At 45.4% G+C, this 25,316-nt stretch overlaps 1 protein-coding gene across 1 annotated transcript in view; it reads left to right on the forward strand.

Annotated features, from left to right (window-relative positions):
- CFDP1 (craniofacial development protein 1) overlaps positions 1-25,316 on the forward strand; it is a 59,780-nt gene that overhangs the window by 18,450 nt on the left and 16,014 nt on the right. The window contains exon 5 of the mRNA XM_069740471.1: positions 3,641-3,760. Within this exon, the coding sequence (XP_069596572.1) occupies positions 3,641-3,760 (120 nt within the window). The remainder of the gene's footprint in view (positions 1-3,640; positions 3,761-25,316) is intronic.

Raw genomic sequence — 25,316 nt, forward strand, 5'->3', positions numbered from 1 at the left:
GAAATGTTATTTATTAACTATTTTTCATGACATATCTCTCTGATTTAAGGGCATAAAAATGCAAAGTTTGAAAATTGCAAAATTTTAAAAATTTTCGCCACATTTCCGTTTTTTTCATAAATAATCGCAAGTAATATCGAAGAAATGTTACCACTAACATGAAGTACAATATGTCACGAAAAAACAGTCTCAGAATCAGCGGGATCCGTTGAAGCGTTCCAGAGTTATAACCTCATAAAGTGACAGTGGTCAGAATTGCAAAAATTGGCCCGGTCATTAAGTACCAAATTGGCTCTGTCACTAAGGGGTTAAAGGACCACCACCTTAGGGCACGAGAATCTCATTAACAACAAACTGAAAACAAATAAGAGAACAACCATAAGACAGATTTCATCAACCAAGGTATCATTGTAATCAGTATAACGGCGCTCACCTGACACTGTGTGTGGGTTACTGTGCACAATCCTGCTGACAGGTTCCCTTTAAAATAAATAATAATTTTAGTGATCAGTTCTCTTTAATGTCCAATGAGAAAGAAGATTTCTCTGCATATTATTATTATTTATTGTTATAGCGCCATTTATTCCATGGCGCTTTACATGTGAGGAAGGGTATACATAATAAAGCAAGTACAATAGTCTTGAACAATACAAGTCACAACTGGTACAGGAGGAGAGAGGACCCTGCCCGCGAAGGCTCACAATCTACAAGGGATGAGTGAGAATACAGTAGGTGAGGATAGAGCTGGTCATGCAGCAATTAGGTCAATCGGTGGTTACTGCAGGTTGTAGGCTTGTCGGAAGAGGTGGGTCTTCAGGTTCTTTTTGAACCGTTGTGTTCTTGTAAGTGACCACTAGGTGGTGCAGTAGCACCCAGATGGCAGTGGCAGCCGCCTGCAGTCTCCTCGGCTCGGGCCAGCACACAGTTTTGGAGGCCCGTTATAGGAACTGCTTGGTAAAATCAGCTCATTCTGTCCTGGCAGATGTTTGGGGCCTCTTGGAACAATCACGCTCTGTATTCTGTCTGCTGTAATGTTAATTTTCACCCCCTGCATTTGGGAGTTGTCTTCAGTGAGGCCCATCTGTAAGAACGAGAGGGGGCTCAGCCCTATTGCCAGCTGATGAAATCATTCTGAGTGCGGCTCTCGCCTAGACATATGTTCCACTGAGATGCTCTTCAGACTTCTCAGTGACGTGATACATTAGGAAATCAATAATTTTTTTTTCAGCCTTTGTATAAAGAATCTCGTGTACCAAGTACTCACCCCACCCCCTTCCCAGACCACATGTTTAGGTTTTGCTTGTGTGGGCTGCCAAATATACACCAATTGAATAACGTTGATCATTTAAAGGAAATTTGTCACCCCCTGGACGATTGTGATGTATTACTATGGGCATACATGTATTAGAATGGTTAAACCAGTCTTGCCTGTATGCCTCATAGCTGCGGTGTAGATCTTCATTCATTTATAATGTTTTATGTTAATGATTTATTCGAGGCTCCCTGGCGTTCAGTGCCTGAAATAAATCTGCCTCCTGACTTCGGTATAATGGTACCCCTCTCCCATCATCGTCACACTGATCTGTTCGGCGCTGTAATCCCACGTATGCACTAGGCGCGTGCACGGTTACGCGAGCCCTATTCGCCCTTCTATGGGCAGTATCTGCATTGATCTTCTGCGCAGGCGCCGGTGAGTCTCTGCTTCAGCATTACAGTGCAGCAAACACCGCTTCTGATCTGTGGTAAAAATCATCCCCACCGGTCTGACAGCCGCAGTTCCCATGCTGTCAAATGACAACGTGAGCCTGCAGCTGCGATCGGAGGTATAACATTTATGTCTACTCACTAGTGTCAGCTGATGGGACTACTGTTCCCATCAGCCGACGGCTGCTGCCACTAATAACAGTGAGAGCAGGAGCGGCTGATGGGGAGTATTCATCAGCCTGCGCTGTAAATACATAATAAAAAAAAACAAACATTGTGGGTTCCCCTGCATTTTTGATAATCAGCCACTCAAATCTCACGGGGCCGCAATCCTCAGCTGTCAGTTTCAGTTTTACTCACCTAACCCATAATTCCACTGAATCCCTTGTATCCTGTTATAATGTCCCATGCCGTAATCCATGTCTGGGTTTTCAACCTGGACTGTTCCAAGATGCGGCTGTCCAGACTGAGAACTGTCCAGACTGATGAATGAGTTGCTGCGAGCAGTGACTAGCGGTGAGGTCATCGAGGTTACGGACAGTCACTGAAGCTGCGTTCTCAGCCAGGCTGGATGACCTCAGTGGGATGACCAATAGCACCATGAGAAAGTCTCACTGTGTGCAGGCGAGTTCACTGCAATTCACTGGGAGAACTTCACTGTGGTGAATTTGAACTCCAGGTTGAAAACTGTTTATCCCTCAGACACGGATTACAGCATGCGGCAGAACAACGGACAGGTGAGGGATGTTGGTTTTTATTTTTGTTTTATTTCTGGAGACGAGGGATTCGGTGGAATTAGGCTAGGTTCACATTAGCGTTTCTTGGCACAGCGTATCATCTGCTTGCGCAAACGCATGCCAAAACTCATGCAAAAGCATGCTTACGCCTGCGCATGATCTTACGCATAACGCAAACAAAAATGCTGTGTGTGCATGCGTTTGCGTTTTCTTATGTGCATGGTGGAGGCGGTGACATCATTTTCTGGACTTGCGCAGTCTAAAGTACGCATGCGTATCGAACACATGCGTACCAGTGCGTTCCCATAGACAGTAATGCGTTTTTTTGATGCAGTCGTCCTCATGCGGACGATTGCGCCATATTTGACGCCTCAAAAAATGCAACATGTTGTGTTCGCCGGACACCGTCGCATGTCCCTGCGTACACCATGTTAAAGATATATACGCATGCGGATGTATGCCTATCAAACGCTGCGCACAGAAATGCTAATGTGAACCCGGCCTTAGACACTAGGTGAATATAACTGTTCATTTTTAAACTAGATGGTGGCCCGATTCTAACGCATCGGGTATTCTAGAATATGCATGTCCACGTAGTATATTGCCCAGCTACGTAGTATATTGCCCAGCCGCGTAGTATATTGCCCAGCCGTGTAGCATATTGCCCAGCCGCGTAGTATATTGCCCAGCCGTGTAGCATATTGCCCAGCCGCGTAGTATATTGCCCAGCCGCGTAGCATATTGCCCAGCCGCGTAGCATATTGCCCAGCCGCGTAGCATATTGCCCAGCCGCGTAGCATATTGCCCAGCCGCGTAGCATATTGCCCAGCCGCGTAGCATATTGCCCAGTCACATAGTAGGGGTGCCCAAACTTTTTCATATAACTGTATATGTGTGTATATAGATGGATATTGACTGCTCCCCACGCCCATAGTCCCTCCCACCTCTCAGTGCCGGGTTCAGTGCATAGAGAAGGGATTATGGGCGTGGGGAGCATGGAATATTATTTTTTTTTCTTTTTGTTTACTGCTCGCTTTTTGCTGTACAGTGACTCGAACACTTGTGATGAGTGCCGCACTGCAGTCCATCGGCTGCAGACATTGCATTTAGTAGTTACACTGTTTGTACACAAGATTAGAATATGTTTTTGTTTTTTATGAGCTTCAAAGTTTACTTCCCTCTTTCTGTTATTTCATCAGGGTAACTAAAGAAGTAGATTGCTCATCAAGGGAAGCCAGGGCCTTTATCAAAGAGCAAGAAAAAGGACAATCAGACCCACGTCCTGCGCCTCCAAGGACAGTCACAGCCGCCGGCTCAGGGTGAGTTCTGCATCAAAGAATGGAGCAAGGCAAAGGAAAAAGTTGAGGTTCCTTATTTATACAAAATATTAAAAAAGGTCAAATTCAGCAATCTTTGCACAATAAGATCTCATAGTGGCTAAAATGTCAGATGCAAGTAGCCAGCTGACAGGCTGGCCAAACAGACCCATGTAAGACTATCTATACTTGTCCCTCTGACTATGCCTTAATGCACCACTTCAGTGTTTTTTATCACCGTGCTGGAGTTGTGCTACTACACGAAGTTCCCTGTTGCTAGTCTTAAGGTACCGTCACACTTAGCGACGCTGCAGCGATACCGACAACGATCCGGATCGCTGCAGCGTCGCTGTTTGGTCGCTGGAGAGCTGTCACACAGACAGCTCTCCAGCGACCAACGATCCCGAGGTCCCCGGTAACCAGGGTAAACATCGGGTAACTAAGCGCAGGGCCGCGCTTAGTAACCCGATGTTTACCCTGGTTACCATCCTAAAAGTAAAAAAAAAACAAACACTACATACTTACCTACCGCTGTCTGTCCTCCAGCGCTGTGCTCTGCACTCCTCCTGTACTGGCTGTGAGCACAGCGGCCGGAAAGCAGAGCGGTGACGTCACCGCTCTGCTTTCCGGCTGACCGACGCTCACAGACAGTACAGGAGGAGTGCAGAGCACAGCGCTGGAGGACAGACGGCTGTAGGTAAGTATGTAGTGTTTGTTTTTTTTTACTTTTAGGATGGTAACCAGGGTAAACATCGGGTTACTAAGCGCGGCCCTGCGCTTAGTTACCCGATGTTTACCCTGGTTACCAGTGAAGACATCGCCGAATCGGTGTCACACACGCCGATTCAGCGATGTCTGCGGGGAGTCCAGCGACCAAATAAAGTTCTGGACTTTCTTCCCCGACCAGCGACAGCACAGCAGGGGCCTGATCGCTGCTGCCTGTCACACTGGACGATATCGCTAGCGAGGACGCTGCAACGTCACGGATCGCTAGCGATATCGTCTAGTGTGACGGTACCTTAACACTTACTCACCGCTGTCCTCTTTTGTTCTCAGCGCTGCTCCTATGTGCGCACGTTGCGTATTTGCTTGCAGAGATTTCTGCAAGGTTTCCGCATCTCTTGGCAGAAAAATGCAGTGGAAAATACTTCCTTTTTTATGCATGCATTTTTTCATACATTTTTGTAAATTCATAGAGCTAAATAATTATGCTATTTGCACACGATGCATTTTTGCAGCGTTTTTTTACATTCGTAAATGGTCCAAAAGCGCAATGGAATACAAAAGCAAGGTAATTCAATGACAGTCCTGAAGTGTTGTGCAAATGATCAGTAAATTTCCATCCGCATTTGCAGTGCATTTTCTTCTGCAGCATGTCAGTTCTTTTTGCGTTTCTGCAGCATTTTTGACTCATTGACTTCAATTGAGTCAGTCAAATCTGCAGCAAAAATGCAGGTGTAAAAAGGTTTGCGGATTTGCTGCAGATTTTCTGCCAAAAATTCTGCAAGTTGTTAAAGGAAATGATGTCAGAGGGAGGAAGAGTATGTGAGCGGAGAATGTGTGTGTGTGTGTGTGTGTGTGCACCCATGCGACTACTACTCCCATCTGGCTACGTCTTTCACAGAGACCGCATGAGCCGATGATGGGAGAATAGTCTCAACTGGCGTTTGTGTTCAATTGTAAAAAAAAAAAAAAAAATTACAAAACATTTACATAATTACATACATAATTACATACATATTTACATACATATTTACATACAAAATACATACTCACCAAACGCCTAATCTCCAGTGCCTGTGTCTCCTGCAAATAATCAAAAATAATAAACCAACATATACTCACCTTTCCGCCGTAGTCCATTTAATACCGATAGTCCCACGGCGATCTCACCCAGCCTCCAGCGATACACTGTGAGAGCGATTACCTCCTATCAGTGTATCATGAAGCTACTGTGAGAGTTCATCAGCTGATCAGCTCCGGTGCTCTCATTTACGGCACCGCTGTGTGGGATAGTTCTCACACAGTGGTAGAAGTGAGCGCACCAGAGCTAATGAACTCCGGTGAACTCTCAAGGCAGCGCAGTGATACACTTATAGGAGGTAATTGCTCCCGCAGTTTATCATGGAGCTACAGTGAGAGTTCATCATCTGATCAGCTCTGGGGCCCTCACTTATGGCACCGCTGCGTGGGAAAGTTCTCACACAGTGGTAGAAGTGAGAGCACCAGAGCTAAAGAACTCCGGTAAACTCTCAAGGCAGCGCAGTGATACACTGAAAGGAAGGTAATTGTTCCAGCAGTGTATCGCCGGAGGCCGGGTAGAGCAGTCACAATGTGAATCTGTCCCCTCCTATCTACACATTAGATGGTTTTCTACCAAACTTGCCCAATTCGGTAGGACTGGCCGACCATGTATTGTGTGTGGGAACCTCATGACTCATCAGTGTGTCAAAAGTGTAGAAATTTCACCTCATACTCAAAAAGTTCAATGCAAGTTATCTCATTTTTTCTTAAATCTAGTGCAGGCTGCAGAAAAATACGTATAAAGTGCAAGTGATAAAAGCGACCTAACGTTTCGATCCGATTCTAGGCCTTTACACGAACACCAGAGGCGCAGGAACGCTTGTACAGACATTGCCAATTACTAAATACTCCTACTCTCCTCCTTTTGGGGATTTCCAGCAGCTCATGGGCTAACTCTATATCTAGAGCGACAATGTGGCCAAGACTCTGGATCGGTTCGGCACGTTACTTTGCTCTTATCACTTGCACTTTAGACTCTTTTTTTTTTTGCTACCTGCACTTGATTTAAGAAAGAATTTAAAAACTTGCTTTGAACTTGTGTGTGGTGAAATGTCTTCACTTGATGTCCACCACTTCCACCTCGCCTCAACTGCTGTGTGCACGCCAATTTTTGTTTACTGCTTTACCATCGGCGTCATCAGTAATTTTCCGATATGGAGAAAGAAATGACAAAGGTTCTCCTATTGTTTGCAATGTTAACACCTTAGCGACAGCCACTTTTGTACTTAATGACCGGGCCAATTTTTACAATTCTGACCACTGTCACTTTATGAGGTTATAACTCTGGAACGCTTCAACGGATCGCACTGATACTGAGATCATTTTTTCGTGACATATTGTACTTCTGGAAAGTGGTAACATTTCTTCAATATGACTCGCGCTTATTTATGAAAAAACAAAATGGAAATTTGGCAAAAATTTGGAAAATTTTCAAACTTTTAACTTTTGTGCTCTTAAATCAGAGACTTGTCACAAAAAAATAGTTAATAAATAACATTTCCCACATGTCTACTTTACATCAGCACAATTTTGGAAACATATATTTTTTTTTGTTAGGACGTTATTAACCCTGCTGTTCTGTTGGTCAAAAATGACCGACTTTGAACTTCAATATTCTTTAAAATATTCAAGATGCGGCTCTGAAACCCGTGGCCGACCGACCCATCCTCATTTAAGTCAATCAACCACAAGTTTCAGAACCGCATCTTGAACACCCCAAAAAATACCAAAGTTCAAAATAGGTCTCCCCAGACCGAACAGAACAGCAGGGTTAAGGGTTAAAAGTTGACCAGCGATTTCTCATTTTCCCAACAAAATATACAAATCCAATTTTTTTTACCGACTACCTCACATTTAAATTGAGTTTGGGGATCTATATGACAGAAAATGCCCAAAAGTGACACCATTCTAAGAACTGCACCCTTCAATGTGTGCAAAACCACATTGAAGAAGTTTATTAACCCTTCAGGTTCTTCACGAGAACTAAAGCAATGTGGAAGGAAAAAATTAACATTTTTACTTTTTTCACAAAAAATTTACAGTAGACCCAAAGTTTTATATTCTCACAAGGGTAAAAGAAGAAGATGGACAACAAAATTTGTTGTGCAATTTCTCCTGAGTACGCCAATACCCCGTATGTGGGGGAAAGCCACTGTTTGGGCGCATGGCAGGGCTCAGAAGGGAGGGAGCAACGCAAAATTGGCTGGAATCCATGTCACCTTTGGAGAACCCCCTAATGTACCTACAGTGGAACCCCCGCAATTCTAACTCCAACGCTAACACAGCCCTAACCCCAAAACACCCCTATCCCTAGTCCCAACTCCACAAGTCACCCCAACTCCACAACCGTCACCCCAACACCACAGAATGGAAAAAAATAAATGTTTTTTTAATTATTTTTACCTAACTATAGGGGGGTTTGTGTTACTATTTTTTTAAATTTTGATCACTGTGATAGACCCTACCATAGTGATCAAAATTAACCAATAGGAAAAATCTCCTATTGTTGGCGATTATCGGCTGGCAGATCTCGGCGGGCGCACTGCCATGTGCCAGCCATTTTATTCCAGGAAGATGATTCAGAGGGCCGGGGAACGGAGCCAGAGCGTCTGGGGATGACAGAGGAGGTACAGGGGGCTCGGGGGACCCAATTTCTCTCTCCTCTGGTATGCTAGATCATATCAGAGGAGAGAGAAATTAATGGGAAATTGTAATTTTCCAGTTCACCACCTGACAGCACCATTGGAGGACGTCCTTCTTACCCTCAGTGAGACAGGAACAACAAGCGGTTAAAAGGACCCTCCCCTTACCACCCACCAGTGTTTTTCCTGTCCCACTGTGGATAGGAACGGCAAGCGTGTCCTCCGACAGTGCTGTGCAGATGGTGGTGATCGGGGGGCCCAGCCTTTCCCTTCCCCACCGCAAGACATCTGCTGCTGATACCTGCGATGGTGGGTCCCTCAGCCTCCCCAGTGTAGCGCTACTCCTGGGGTCAGGTCCGCTTCCTCCGCACCGGGGGCTCTCGGTCCGGGCGCCAGTCTGCCGGGCTGTGTGCAGCGGCCGCTTCCAGCCGCGGCACTTCTGGCCACAACGGGCACACTGATCGGATGTCTGCGGGCAGATCTTAGCGGCAGCGCCGGCCTCAGGAGAGGCTGTTCAGCACGGTCACGCCTCGTGGAACGCGGTGAGGAGGGCAGGATCAGCCAGGTAAAGGCATATAAAAGGGGGGAATGGGGCTGTATATGCCGCCGGCCATCCTGGTAGGGAGCACCCGGCTAATGTACTTTCCTTATGGAAAACACAGGCACACCTGAGGGACTAGAACAAACACAGGGGCACGTGAGTAGGCTACTCAAAGCCATACAACAATGCCACTTCGTAATCCACTATTTACTCGGAGGTAATACTAGGATCTCTGTGTGTTACAGGGAGAGCCTCCCACCCCTGCAACTGAAAAGAAAAAACCTGGGAGGAATAAATGTCCCATTTGTGCAGCTAGATTACCAGAGAACTGACGGAAGCAGCTTGGCAAGTCGTGCACGTCTAAAATCGTCGGCGAAGAGCACACTTCATTATCAACCAACATGAGAGCAATGATACGTCAGGAGGTTCAGGCTTCCATCTCGAGTCTGAATCTTCCCCAGATCAGCCAGACAGAACCGCAAACATCGCGTAAAAGACCGAGGGAGTCCAGCCCATCTTCTCATGAAGAAAATTCCGGAGAGTCGGATAAGGAAGAAAGAGAAGACACAATAGGAAGAGGAAAGAAATGTCTCTTCTCGGCAGCAGATACGGATGAACTCCTGCATGCAGTACGTAACACCATGCAGTTATAGGACACTCCAGAGGAAACCTCGATTCAGTATGAGATGTTTGGTTGTCTGCATGCTCAAGTCACTAGAGTTTATCTGGTTATTAATCACATCCGTTTCATGATCTTGGAAGAATAGCAGGATGCAGAGAAGAGGCTAGTGGTGCCTAGTGACTTTAGACTCTGTTTGCCTTTTTATCCAGAGGATATAAAGGTTTGGGATGAAGTCCCCAAGATAGATGTGCCATTGGCTAAAGTGGCGAAGAAGACGGTGATTCCTTTTGAGGACTCCTCCGTGCTGAAGGAACCAATGGATCGCAAGACAGATGGACTGCTTAGGAGAACTTGGGAATCCTCAGCAGCATTAATATGGGCCAATATAGCAGCAACCTCTGTAGCTCGATCCATGCATCTATGGATGGCCGATCTCAAGGCTAAAACCTCCAGAGATGTCATTCTCAAATCCTTACCATTACTAAAGCTCACAACAGGATTCATGGCGGACGCTTCAGTGGAGTCTGTGCGATTCACCGCCAGAAGCGAGTCTTTGTCCAATGCAGCCAGAAGAGCTATCTGGCTAAAAACTTGGTCGGGGGATATTCAATCAAACTTTGTGGGATCCCGTTCTCAGGGGGTAAAGTGTTTGGGCCAATTCTAGACGACATATTAGAAAAAGCCTCAGACAAAAAGAAAGGGTTCCCTGAGGAAAATACGAAAAAGTACCAGCCCTTTCATAGGTCACAGTCAGAAGATAGACTACAGGGGGAAGGAGAAAACTGGGAGATGGTCTTATCCCAAAGGTGGAAAAGCTAGAGACTCCATCTTCCTGGGTCCTGGTTCAGGGAAACCGAATAAATGACATCAGAGTGGGAGGTCGGTTACCAAAATTTCTAGGGGGTTGGTAGAATATATCCAAAATCCATTTATTCTTCAGGTGATTGCTCAGGGTTAGAAGCTAGAGTTCACCAGCCTTCCTCCAGAAAGGTTCATAGTAACCAGATCCTATGCCCTCTTAAATTCCCCTATGTGGCCAGACATCCAGGAGTTATTAAAATTAAAGGCAATTGTCCCAATACCCATCCCAGAGAGAGGCAAGGGCCATTATTCAAACCTCTTTTCAATATAAAGTCATCGGGAGACTCCCGGACGATTATAAATCTCAAACCCCTGAACAAGTGGATAAGATACAGGAGATTCAGGATGGAGTCTATAAAGTCCACAATACCTCTGATAGACAAAGACATGGTGATGTGCACCTTAGATCTAAAGAGTGCATACTACCATGTCCCAATCCACGCTTCCTACCAGAAATTCCTGAGATTCGCTCTGATGAACAGAGGAGTAGTTTATCATTTTCGATTCAGGTGCCTCCCCTTCGGCCTAGCTTCGGCCCCCAGGATATTTACCAAACTGATGTCAGAGGTAGTAGCCTACTTAAGAAATCAGGGTATTTCCGTAGTACCATACCTGGATGACTTTTTAATAATGGCGAGATCCGAGAAACTTCTAAGGATCGATTGCAATTTCACACTCTCCATTCTGCAAGAGCTGGGGTGGATTGTGAATTGGGAGAAATGAAACCTGGTCCCACATTCCAGAATAAAATTTTGGGGGGTCAGATTAGATTCCCACACCAGAACATCTTTTCTGCCAGAAGAAAGTCAGGTGACGTTAATCGAGAGCGTACACCGGTTCAGAGGGAACCCTTCCTCTATAAGAGAGGCAATGAGGATTCTAGGCTTAATGACGGCCTGTATTCCCTGTGTGAAGTAGAGTCAATTTCACTCATGGGGGTTACAGAAGGAGATTCTGAAAACTTGGGACAGAAGGCAAAGCTCTCTGGAAAAGAAGATGACTCTTTCTCCTTCAGGAAAGAAATCTCTAACCTGGTGGACCATCCCGAAGAACCTGAAGGTGGGAGTTCCATGGATCCTTTATCCCTGTGTCACCATTACCACGGACGCCAGTCAGTACGGATGGGGCGGACATATAGGAAAGACCTACTACCAGGGGAATTGGAGTCCAGAGATGACAACCAAATCATCGAATTTCGGAGAACTTTATGCGATTTGGAAAGTGCTTTGCCAAGCCCAGTCACAGATCAGAGACAGACACGTAAGGATACTGTCCGACACTGTGACAGCAGTGGCATTTCTAAGGCATCAGGGAGGCCCGAGAAATCCATCTCTACAGCACCTAGCAGACCAGATTTTCAGATGGGCAGAAAAATCCCGTCAGATCCATCTTGGCGGTTTACCTGGAAGGTGCCAAAAATCAGGTGGCAGATTTTTTTAAGCAGAACGCCAATAGATCCCACAGAGTGGGAGTTAAACCCAGAAGTGTTCAGCAGCCTATGCCAGCAGTGGGGAACGCCTCGAATGGATCGCTTTGCCACCAGGTCAAATGCAAAGACCAGAACTTTTTTCTCAATCCCCTAGAGGGAGCAGTGGGGGGTCGACGCTCTATCTCAACCTTGGGGAGAAGGTCTTCTGTACGCTTTTCCACCTCTTCCACTGATCCCGAGAACACTCAGGAAAATACGGGACGAGGAAGAAACAGTAATCTTGGTGGTTCCCTTTTGTCCAAGAAGAAGCAGGCTCTCCCTACTATCCAGAATGACGACAGAAAGACCTATGCTTATACCGAAGAGACATGATCTACTGTACCAAGGTCTGGTGTTCCACAGCAACCCAGACTCACTCCAGCTATCTGCTTGGATCCTGAACGCCTGACCCTAAGATCTAGAGGCCTGTCAGAGGAGGTGATCACAACATTCCAAGCAAGCAGGAAGTCGGTGACCTCAGCGATCTATAATAAGATCTGGAAGCGATTTTGTTCCTTTTTAAGAGAAGTCCCAGTAGATACTTCAAATCCGGACATCCCTAGGATACTTGACTTTCTACAACTAGGTTTTAAAAAAGGCCTCTGGCCTAGTACTCTAAAGGTACAGATTGCGGCCCTTAGTGTCTTCTTTGACTCCTCTTTTGCCTACCATCCTTGGATAGCAAGGTTCTCTAGAGCCACACAGAGAATGAGACCTCTTGTGAGAAAATCATCTCCACCCTGGGACCTAAATTTAGTCCTCAGTGCCCTGTGTAGATCCCCATACCTGTTATCAGAGGACATGGATATAGCTAATCTCTCTTTTAAAATAGCCTTTTTGGTGGCCATCACTTCCTTCAACTAAGAGATTAGGGGAAATGCAGTTTTTATCCATACAGGACCCATACCTTTAGGTTTTTGACGACAGAATAGTCTTAAGACTTAACCTGGCCTTTCTCCCCAAAGTACGGTAGTTTCATCTGCAAACATGAACCAAGAAGTAATCCGTCCCTCGTTCTGCCAACATCCTAGAAATGCAAAAGAGGGGGTCTATCATAACCTGGACGTTAGAGAGACAGTTTTAAAATACCTAAGGGCGACTGAAGGTTGGAGACGAGACACGAACCTGTTCATACAGTACGGGGGACCAAATAAAGGTTGCAAATCAGCAAAGTCAACCATTGCAAGATGGATTAACACTACTGTAGAACTAGCTTATAGAGCCCAATGGAGGGATCCCCCAGACATCCTTAAAGCCCATTCAACCGAGCTATAGCTACATCATGGGCAGGAAAGGGGGGAGCTTCAGCAGAGCAGATCTGTAGGGCTGCGACTTGGACCAGTCTTTCTACTTTTGCCAGACACTATAAGCTAGATGTCTCATCAGAGCAGTTAGCTTTTGGTAGGAAATATTGCATGCAGTAGTCCTACCCTAAAATTACCATTCTTTAGTATTCCTCCAATGGTGCTGTCAGGTGGTGAACTGGAAAACGGTGATTAGACCTAACGGTAATTGTATTTCCAGGAATCCATCCTGAGAGCACTACTAGTTCCCTCCCACTGCAAGATTAGTATATAATACAATGTGATGTAACATTGGTGTAGAAGTTGTTAATAAATAGTGATGAGCGAATATAATCGTTACTCGAGATTTCCCTAGCATGCCCGGGTGTCCTCCGAGTATTTTTTAGTGCTCGGAAATTTAGGTTTTTATTGACGCAGCTGAATGATTTACATCTGTTAGCCAGCGTAAGTACATGAGTGGGTTGCCTGGTTGCTAGGGAATCCCCACATGTACTTATGCTGGCTAACAGATGTAAATCATTCAGCTGCGGCAATAAAAACTAAATCTCCGCGCACTAAAAAATACTCGGAGGTCACCCGAGCGTGCTCGGGAAATCTCGAGTAACGAGTATAGTCTCTCATCACTAGTAATAAACTTTTTTTTGCATCCATCCAGATGTGATACTTTGGAAAATCACTGGTGGGTGGAGTGGGGAGGGTCCTTTTTAAAGGGAACCTGTCACCCCCAAAATCGATGGCGAGGTAAGCTCACCATCATCAGGGGCTTATCTACAGCATTCTGTAATGCTGTAGATAAGCCCTCGATGTAACCTGAAAGAGGAGATAAAGAGGTTAGATTATACTCACCCAGGGGCGTTTCTGCTCCGATGGGTGTCTCAGGTCTGGAACAGCGCCTCCCATCTTCATTCCATGACGTCCTCTTCTGGTCTTCACGCCGCGGCTTTGGCGCAGGTGTACTTTGTCTGCCCTGTTGAGGGCAGAGCAAAGTACTGCAGGTCAGAGAGGCCCTGCGCACTGCAGTACTTTGCTCTGCCCTCAACAGGGCAGACAAAGTACGCCTGTGCCGGAGCTGCGGCGTGAAGACCAGAAGAGGACGTCATGGAATGAAGATAGGAGGCGCCGGAGCGGACCTGAGACACCCATTTGACCGGACCGCAGCGGGACCGCCCCTGGGTGAGTATAATCTAACCTCTTTTTCTCCTCTTTCAGGTTACATCAGGGGCTTATCTACAGCATTACAGAATGCTGTAGATAAGCCCCTGATGACGGTGAGCTTATCTCACCATCGATTTTGGGGGTGACAGGTTCCCTTTAACTGCTTGTTGTTCCTGTCCCACTGAGGGAAAGAAGGACATCCTCCAATGGTGCTGTCAGGATGGATTCCTGGAAATACAATTACCGGTAGGTCTAATTACTGTTTTTTTTTTTTGTGATCGCTGTTTATTTGGTGAATAACAATGATCACGAGACTGTGGACGGTAAAACTCGACCCGGATCATGTTCTCCTGAGGTCTCAGCTACCCCCAGTAGCTGAGACTTCGGAGATTTTCTGACTCTGGGGTGCACTATAGACTTATTTCTCAGCACCGTTAAAAAGCGACGCTGAGGAATAAGTACCCTTAACTGCTGCCGTTAAAAGGCGTGTCGGCGGTCATTAAGGGGTTAAACACGGACATCACATGGACGGTACACTGATGTTATCCTTGTAACGTGTTTTTTCACAGCCCATAGACTTATATTGACCCTTTTGTCCATGCTGCCAGAATAAAAGACATGTCTTCATGTGTTTTGCATGGACACACGGTCCGTCTAAAAAACACATGCATGTGAATTGCACCTTAGGTTTAATGGGTACATGATGTATCCATGGAAATAACGGATACCACAGTTACTGCAAACACGAATGTGTGAAGGAGACCTTAACCTGACGATTCACTGTTAAGATTTCTTTATTCCTGTAATTACTAGATTTGCCCATCAGCCATGTCAGTAATCTATGGCCACTGGAGGGCATCACTGAGAATTGCCTCCTACCTCCCGGCATCCACGGCTCTTTTCATTAGCCGGCCTGTGGTGCTGTCATCCTTGCAGCATGGTGTTGCACCAGGCTATCAAAACTAGAGCGATATATGCAGGGAGGTAGGAGGCAGTCCCCAGGCTGTCAGCTACAGATTACTAAAGTAGCTAATGGACGGGGTCCTACAAATCAGTTCATACCAAATTTAAATATTAGGTTTTAGTTTCTCCAAGCCCTTCAGTGCAAATTCTCCTTACAGCTTGCTGAAAATTTGGCCTTGACATGAAGATCTGTGTAATCTCCAACAGTCCGGTTACTGTGGTAGCACTGACTGACCACACCATATATAAGGCAGTGTATTCCTAACATCCAGTGAAATATTTTGGATGTTACATGGGGTTCCTATCTCACGATGTCCTTCAACTCAGCAGTGTGGTCTGTTGCCCACTATTCTAATCTTTTTCCGTCCCAAGCCACCCAAACTGATCTCCAGAGCTAATCAGCTGCTTGTAGGAGTCCTGATGTCTTCATAGTACCGGCATACGATACTAACGCTCTATATTGTATTTTTGGACATTAGAAGGAAACCGGTCAGGCCCCTCAAGTTTCACAATTTGCTTAATTATCTAAAATAACTTTTATTTCTGTCCTGGGCATATACAAATTGCCTCAGACTAGTCCAGAGAAGCATCTCTTCACAAAGAGGAGTCCGGCCTCAGATGCTGTAATTGAGGTCCTCCTCACTGGCCATGTGGACTCCGCAGCACAGACAGGAGAATGGCCGTCCTGCCCGGGAGGATGATTACATCACGTGAGGCCGGTACGCCCTGGGTTACGCTCTGGACTAGTCAGTTATCGGCGTATGCCGAGGACAGCAGTGAAGTTGCTATGATTTTGGAGGTTTTAACCCAAATCCATAAACCAATGAATATCATGTATTTAATGATGTGCATGTTCTGAACATTCTTTTCAACCCTTTACTAAGAAGTTGTGTTTAAACTTTTTTTTTTTCCTCTGGCATGGGAGACTGTCCTCGTCTTTGAAGTTATCTGATAATACCCATTCATAAAGATGACCATAACCCTTAAAGCCTTTTTAAAAGCAAAAATTAATCTGCTTGTCCCATGCACTTCTAACCTAAAGGCAGGAATACATATGTGGAGACATGCGGATCAGTGGGTGCTCTAGTCCGCTGGCTCGAGACTGCATGGACCAAGGCTCATCCCATCGAACACCCGCTCTTTTACTGTGCGCATATTACTATTCATACAACACAGTGAGGATAAAACAGTGTGGCAACACTTGTAACCACAAAACAGGCAAATGACAGTCCCAGTAAAAAACCCAAGATGGTGTCTTGTTACTTGAAAACTTTAATAAAGAATTAAAAAAAAAAAACCCAAGATGATGGAAATCTACACCCTTCTGCTAACTCGCCGGGATTAAAACCATCTGTGACTTCCAGGGTCAACTACCCACACCTGTGGCACGCGCAGAGAGGAGGTAATGATGAGTTTAGGAAGCTGACAGTCCATTGAGGCCAGGTGACCGAAGAGTCACAATCTGGCTTCTCTGAACATCTCCATGGGGCCAGGTTACCAGTGGGTCCCAATGCTGGCTTCCCCAAATGTATCCAAAAGACTCAGGATTTGGACCTGACTTTCCCAAAAGTAGCCATGGGTTCAGTTATGGTCAGTGGAGCAGATCTGGATTCTTTCTGACAGGGCTGTTGTCCCGTAAGCTGGCATCATGTAGAATGTCAAATCTGTGTCCCTCGCGATGGAGCCATGATGTTCTGTCAGTTGACTTGTAGACTGTTCCTGGCTGTGGGTTTGTAAAGAGTCTTTGTATCTTTGGATGTCTTGTTACAGAGGCATATCCCCTTTTTATAGTTCACAACGGTTGTCCTTCAAGCATCATCCACAGGTCAAGGGGAAGGGGTGATGAGGTTAACCCGCATTGCTTAATTATAGTTTATCCTTCAGTGTGCAAGTCAAGAAACTAGCTGGCCTGGATAATGTGTAATCAACAGATTAACAAACCTCTATTGATCAAACAAAAGCCTGTTTCCTTGACCACCCAGTATGAAAAACAAAAGAAAAGGCACATGATGAAAAATGGGGATCACCAAAATTAACCCCTTTTTGCCAGCTGACGGGATAGTACGTCAGCTGGCAGTATCCCCTGTTTTTGAGGTGGGCTTCGGCGGTGAGCCCACCTCAAAGCCGCAACGTGTGCACGCAATGGGCGCGAGCGGAATCGCGATCCACCAGCTCCAATTAACTAGTTAAATGCCATTGTCAAACTCTTGACATCGGCATTTAACAAGTGCTGCCGGCTCCGCGGCTGGAAGTATGCACACCGCTGACCCCCGTCACGTGATAGGGGGTCATCAGTGCGTTGCCATCACACCCAGAGGTCTCCTCGAGACCTCTTTTGTTGTGGATGGCAGATTGCTGAGAGCGTGACCCTGTGGACAGCGCTCATAGCAAGCCTGTAATTCTGCTGCATAGAGGTGATCTGTGCATCACCTCTATGTAGCAGAGCCGATCGAGTAGTGGATGCTTCTAGCCTCCCATGGAGACTATTGAAGCAGGCCAAAATTAAAAAAAAAATGTTTAAAAATATAAAAAGAAAGTATAAAGGTTCAAATCACCCTCCTTTCACCCCAATCAAAATAAAGCAATAAAAAAAAATCACACCTACACATATTTGGTATTGTTGCGTTCAGAATCGCCCGATCTATCAATAAATAAATTGGGGTTTTTTTTTTAGCAAACTTTGGAATTTGTTTACCACTTACATAAGAGACCCTAGACATGTTTGGTGTCTATGAACACGTAATGACCTGGAGAATCATAATGTCAGGTCAGTTTTGCATTTAGTGAACCTAGCAAAAAAGCCAACCAAAAACCCAGTGTGGGATTGCACTTTTTTTTTCAATTTCATTGCACTTGAAATTGTTTTCCCCATTTTCTGTTACACGACATGGTAAAACCAATGATATCATTCAAAAGTACAACTTGTCCCACAAAAAATAAGCCCTCACATGGCCACATTGATGGAAAAATAAAAAAGTTATGGCTCTGGAAAGAAGGGGAGCGAAAAACGAAAATGCAAAACCGAAAAAAGCTCTGGGGGTTAAAGGTAAACGAAAAAGGTTTTATTTAGTAGTCAATAATGCAAACAAAAAATATTAAAAACATTTAAAAACAAAAACTGGTAAGAACACGTCATGCCCATAATACGGCAGTAACACTCCTCCAAAAAACTGTTCACGAATTCTGCGTCGCCCCAATTATGAATATGTGCACACTGATCAGTATTGGACACTTAGATTAGTAAATTGGTTTAAGTAAAGCGTAAGTATGCATTAAAGAAGCCCAATATACCCAGCATATGATGGGTCTAAATTCACAGCACCATGTAGAAAAGAGACAAAATATATAAGAAAAATAAACAGCGCCTATATTAGAACAGCTGAATAAACTTGAGCAAAAATACATATATAGATCCTATAACACGTAATAGTGCAATAGGGGAGAGAGGATCAAACCATGTCAATGTTACCATTAAGGCAAAGAGGACTTAAAATGCCCAGGATGATGAGACCCTAATGAAAAGTTTCAATGATGCCTATTGGGTAATGGCAAAGAAATTGTGGATCCAGAGAAAACAGACCGTCAAACCTGTGAGGTTTGTTTTTCATATTGCTCAATTAACATGCTGCAGGTGATCCCATTCATCATTTAGGGTTTGTCTTTTTGGTGGTGCCTTCCTTCTTTTTGCGCTCCTTGACCAACCAAAGAACAAACAATCAAATTCAAGAGTCAACATCTAGCTAAACAGTCTATTCCTCCTGGCGTACTGAAAATAGACATCTAGATAACTAAAGAAAATGTTTCACTTCATTGTCTTTTAGTATTTGTATCATTTGTAAAAACCACATTGCAAATTTTGGACACCCATTCAAATATGAGCACGTCCGAAAAATGGATCCCTGTGCCCTAAGGACTTGTAGCTGCTGCATGGTCTGCCTCTGCTGACCCGTAGCTGCTGCACGGCCTGCCTCTGCTGTCCCGTAGCTGCTGCACGGTCTGCCTCTGCTGTCCCGTAGCTGCTGCACGGCCTGCCTCTGCTGTCCCGTAGCTGCTGCACGGTCTGCCTCTGCTGTCCCGTAGCTGCTGCACGGTCTGCCTCTGCTGTCCCGTAGCTGCTGCACGGTCTGCCTCTGCTGTCCCGTAGCTGCTGCACGGCCTGCCTCTGCTGTCCCGTAGCTGCTGCACGGTCTGCCTCTGCTGTCCCGTAGCTGCTGCACGGTCTGCCTCTGCTGACCCGTAGCTGCTGCACGGTCTGCCTCTGCTGTCCCGTAGCTGCTGCACGGTCTGCCTCTGCTGTCCAGTAGCTGCTGCACGGTCTGCCTCTGCTGACCCGTAGCTGCTGCACGGTCTGCCTCTGCTGACCCGTAGCTGCTGCACGGTCTGCCTCTGCTGACCCGTAGCTGCTGCACGGTCTGCCTCTGCTGACCCGTAGCTTCTGCACGGTCTGCCTCTGCTGACCCGTAGCTGCTGCACGGTCTGCCTCTGCTGATCCGTAGCTGCTGCACGGTCTGCCTCTGCTGACCCGTAGCTGCTGCACGGTCTGCCTCTGCTGACCCGTAGCTGCTGCACGGTCTGTCTCTGCTGACCCGTAGCTGCTGCACGCTCTGCCTCTGCTGACCCGTAGCTGCTGCACGCTCTGCCTCTGCTGACCCGTAGCTGCTGCACGCTCTGCCTCTGCTGACCCGTAGCTGCTGCACGCTCTGCCTCTGCATCATAAAACCTTGTATTTTCCTCGGCCGTCATATGAACAAATGGTTAAGCTGTTTACTTGCGCTCAATGGCAGAACTGATTAACGGGCACAAAAGAAAACCACATAGTTTGCAATGACAGCACATTACAGCCTGAGGTTGGCTTAATGAAGTGCTCTGCAGCCAGCATTAATCTTTAAGGATGTACAAGCCATCATTAAATGATATAATGAATAATACATTCACCGATGAGCTTTACACCCTGGCTTGTCCAGTACTTGTCTCCCACCACCCCCTGTAAACTAATCCACTGACAGTCTTGACGCCTCATCTTCATAATACTTTCCAATGGGCTGGAGTTGTTTTATGATGCTGATTACAATGAGATCATGCTATCAGGATAATGAATGTAAAAATGTAAAAAAGAAAAGTAAAACCGTCCTCAATTAATGCAGAACTGCACACGGGGTGCAATTAAGGAAAGTAGTGCTCTACAAGGATATCGGGTCTGTGCATACTGCAGATGGGGAACGTAAGGCCAGGAATACACATGTGAATATAAATGCACAGCCTTCTTGATTTACATGAGTGCGGCATAATTTTTAGGTATTTCTTTAAAGGGGATGTCCACACCCCATATGTATGCCCCCTGTTAAATAATATTTATACTCGCCTACGGATTGAGACGGGGTTGTCAAGAGTGGTGGACAACCTTTGTAGTACATATATAGATTGCTCAGAAATGGCTTCCTATTACTGGTGGAAATTCGATCACCCTGAAATTCAAAGGAAATAAAGTGACATTATAGTCAGATCCAATTTGCGTTTCATAACGGTAACTCCTAAAGTGACTCAGTAGTGTGTGACTCCCACGTGCCTGTATGCCCCCCCAAAAACATCTGTCCATGCTCCCGATGAGATGGAGGCTGGTGTCCAGTAGAATCTCCTCCCAGAACTGGATCATGGTGTTGATGACCTCCTGGTTCGTTTGTGGTTTTTAGCAGTCCTTTTGTGGTTGCATAAAAAAAAGTGAAACCTAGACACTTCTATCTCATTTTTCTTTAAAATTTCCACCTGAATCCAACTAAAAAAATTTTAAAAATCTAAACATTAAGCCCCATGTATCGTGAGAAAAGCAATAATTTATTTTAATATTTTAACAAGAAAATTTAGAGCGGTTAAAAGCAAATGTGCCTGGTCAGGAATGGTGGAAAATGATCCTGAACTGGTTAAATAACAAAAACTGAGTGCAAGACTTTGCTGTTGTTTAAAAAAAAATTTCCGATTTGATGGGGGTCCAAACTCTTAGACTCCCATCGGTCCCATTTGGAGGTATGCTTAGGGTTATTGTCATGCTGAAAGGTAAAAGTCCTCTTCATTTTCAGCTGTTTACCAGAGGCCTGAAGGTTTTGTTGCAAAGTTGACTATTTGCAATTGTTCATAATTCACTCCTTTTTGACTAATACCCCAGTTCCAGCTGCCAAAAATCAGCTCCAAAGCATAATGCAGCTTCCACCATGCTTCACTGTGGGTATGGTGTTGTTTTGGTGATGTGTAGTGTTGGCTGTGTACCAATCATAGTTTTTGGAATTATGGCTAAAGAGTTTTACCATTACCTGATAACATTCAAACTTGAGAACACCCCTTTACGTTAAGCACTCTGTTCAAGACACATCTGAATGGGATCTGGGATTTAGGTGTAAGGCAAAGGCTGAGTCATGAACGAGGACACAGATATGTGAACCCAATTTTTAGAGGATTATTTTAGTATTGTTAATCTTCTGTATGCATACTGTGACATCTTGGGGATTCAGTTAGCTCATGGGATCCTCCATCTTGTGGGCTAGATATTTGGCACGCCAAGGACTGTCACTCCACGACAGTGAAATAGGGTCAAAACTGTTTGCAGCTAGCTTTATCATCAATCTAAACAGGAAAGCAAGTCCATCACAATGCAAAATACTCACCTATCTGTGGTCAGACTATCGACCGCTTTCTTATTCAGTGGATAAGACATCCACAGCAAGTCCACTTGCCTTACTCACCTCTATGACCTAAACTCCAAGTGACTTTTTATACTAAATGAATTCGATCTGCAGCTTTATCTGAAACTTACACAAAACATATTCTGGATAAAAAGGGAGAGACCGGTCCCACTACTAACCATCCAACCATGTCTTAAAAAGTCAGGCATAGAAATAGCCAAAAACTCAGCACTCTAGCATTGGTGAGAAACCCAGATTTCTGTTGATTTTGGAATATCTACAAAGCATACATGTGTAAACTATATATAGACATACAACATATATGTGATCCCCACATAAACAAGCCTAAGCAGATCAGCAAATGCTTTCCACTATCTAGTAATTGATCTTCGTGATGTGTCAGCCTTTCTGTATGCACATGAAGGAAAATAAGGATCAGTCAAGGGGTCTATGAGATAAAATCGCAGTGAATGAAATGAAATTGCATGTTGTAACCTGACCCTGCACTGACCCGAGCGCTGGGCATACAGCTGAATGCCCTGCTGGCAGGAGGTAAGATCCAGGGCTCCATCACAGCTCATCAGAGCAGTCTCGCAGCATCTCCATCAGCCCGGGGCCTCTCCACTTGTGCACTGACAATAAACAACGTCCTGTCACCAGCAATCTGTCATCACGCTGCTCCGTCTATAACCTTTAGGAAACCTTGGTGATTGCAGGCATGCAGAGTCTGGAGACAGCCTTTCTCATGACTCGCCGTCCGTCAGGGTATTTGCATGTTCGTAATTCAGGACAGGAGGTGAATGTCCAGGTTGAGTCATGCCCATGTACCCAGTGCCACTCACACTGACCTACATAGACTCGTCTCTGAGCTGATGTAGTGTTTCACAAGCAAGCAGGTACCAATAAGAAATCCTGGTATTAGCAAACCGGCTGCATTTATCGGAGCTCGTTACTGTAATGGCGACAGTACAGGTAAAGGGTAACTTCCACCATTATTTACTTTGGGCTCTTATTCATTTCCAGTGGTCCCCAACCTTTCTGACCTTGAGAGCCACTTTCAGCTTAGAGAGAGGGTCACGAGCCACATCCAGCTCCCACCCCCTTCAAAGTAGTGTCAACCAAAGCCCCCATTACAGGTACAATGATAACCAAAGCTTTTCCACAGAAATCACTCCAGAGCAGTACACTGAGATCCAGGGGTTCCCACAATACCCCCATTCAGTATTCTCCCAACACACTGTCACATCCAGCTTTGAGCACCTCCTCTAACAGGTAGTACAAACCTCCAGCGTACCATACCTAAAACATCCCTTAACCCCCAAGACCAGTAAATGTGCATCCAGATCTGCAAGTCTGTGCAGGGCTGCTCATAGAATTCACCATTTTGAGATGTGGTCTTCATACCTGTTTGATAAACCTGGACCTAATGCATCAAGCTGGCAGGCAGTCGCGAGCCACAATTAATGGGGCCGCGAGCCACATGTGGCTCCCGAGCTACAGGTTGGGGAGCCCTGCCTTAAAAGTTTAGTGGTTCACTTTTCATTTCAATGGAGCATTTAATCTTCTCTGCATATGTATAGAATTGTAGGTTTTCCTATTACTACAAATGGCATTAATAAAGTACCATTAAAAAATATTGTGCCATTTCTTATATGGTTCCTTCAGGCCTTTCATCAGCATTAAAGCGTCTCCAAACCAAAATGCCGTCCTGCTCGCGATAGTCTGCGCTTGTCTTTCCACCCATGAGGAGCTCATTAGGGCACACTAGGCTGCCAGCCAGGAATAATGCACTGCACTGCATCCGTAGCACGGTGTACCATGTAACCAAAGGATTGTACGCCCAAGGCCCCTTGTGGGACTTTTACATTTGTTTTCCAAGACTTAAAAATACAGATCAGTGGGGTCCGGGTCCTGAGACCCCAAACATCACCAGACCTCTGCAGCTTCGGAGGCAGAAACTCTCAAAGAATAGATCAGATTCAATAAAAAGTTACTTTTTCATAGTTGTTCTCCAACCTGTTTCGGGCAGCAGCTGGGAGTTCCTGTCTCTCAAGCTGTGCACTTATTAAGAGTCTTTTTAGTGATTTGTTGGGGTCAAGGTCCTAAGTCTGGAGGCCATTAAAAAGCCTAAAGAATATTTTTTAAAATGTTTAGTTACCCTGAGATTGGGTCCAGCAATCGGTACCCTCTCCAATCGGCTGAAATCTACTTCGGCAGTAGCCAGATAGAAATAATGTATGGGGCGAAACACAGCAGCCATGCTCTTTCATTGAAGATAAAGTGTAGTCATCGGCAGCTTCCCTACAACGTACACGGCTGCTGTTCTGCCAGAGCCCCAACAGATGAGCCGGAGTCTTACTTTCATGTCCTACCCATAAGATAGGTGATCAATTAGAGATCTGTTGGACCTCCACCGATATGACATCATTTGTTTAATCCTGGACATCCTCTTTAAATGTCGTAGGAAAAAAAATGGAAAAAAAGATGAAGTATAAAGAAAAACCTCCAAATGAAAAAAAAAAATGACAAATGGCTATTTTAATAATTGTGGGTAAAAAAAACAACAAAATTAGTATTGTTGCATCCGTAACAACCCATATTGAAGTATTAGCACATTATTTATTATGAATATTATATTAAAAGATGCAACTATTTTTGTTTTTCTTTGTTCTGCCTACCAAAATAAGCCCCTTTAAGTAAAAAGTCATCAAAGAGTCATGTACTCCCAAATGGTACCACTGTAGACTGGTAGTCCTCACACAAATCCATCAGTGGCTAATCCACTGTTTGCTTGGCGACCCAAAGGTGACTCTTCACTACATATATGAGAGTTTCATTATGGCCTCATTCAGATGGTATATTTCCACGTTCAGGAAACGCTGCGTTGAGCCGCAGCGTAAAAAAACGCAGCGTCCAGATGTTACAGCATAGTGGATGGGATTTCAAGAAATCCCGTCTCCACTATGCATTAAAAGACGAATGCGGCATACCCGCGAAAACGCACATGCGGCGCGTCTTTTAAGAACGCAGCATGTCCTTACATTGCAGAAACAACGCAAGGACAGCGCAGGTGACCTGCCAGTGACCTCAGGTGCAGATTTGGTCAGAATTTTACCTGCATAAAATCCTGACCAAATCCTGATGTAATCCTGAAGGTGGACACATACCCTTACAGTGCTCCCTCTGTGCCTCTACATAACAATGCTCCCTTTGTGCCTCCACATAACTGTGCTCCCTCTGTGCCTCCACATAACTGTGCTCCCTCTGTGCCTCCACATAACTGTGCTCCCTCTGTGCCTCCACATAACGGTGCTCCCTCTGTGCCTCCACATAACGGTGCTCCCTCTGTGCCTCCACATAACGGTGCTCCCTCTGTGCCTCCACATAACAGTGCTCCCTCTGTGCCTCCACATAACTGTGCTCCCTCTGTGCCTCCACATAACAGTGCTCCCTCTGTACCTCCACATTACAGTGCTCCCTCTGTGCCTCCACATAACAGTGCTCCCTCTGTGCCTCCACATAACAG

Source organism: Ranitomeya imitator, chromosome 9 (genome assembly GCF_032444005.1).
Source record: "Ranitomeya imitator isolate aRanImi1 chromosome 9, aRanImi1.pri, whole genome shotgun sequence".
Lineage (NCBI taxonomy): Eukaryota > Metazoa > Chordata > Amphibia > Anura > Dendrobatidae > Ranitomeya > Ranitomeya imitator.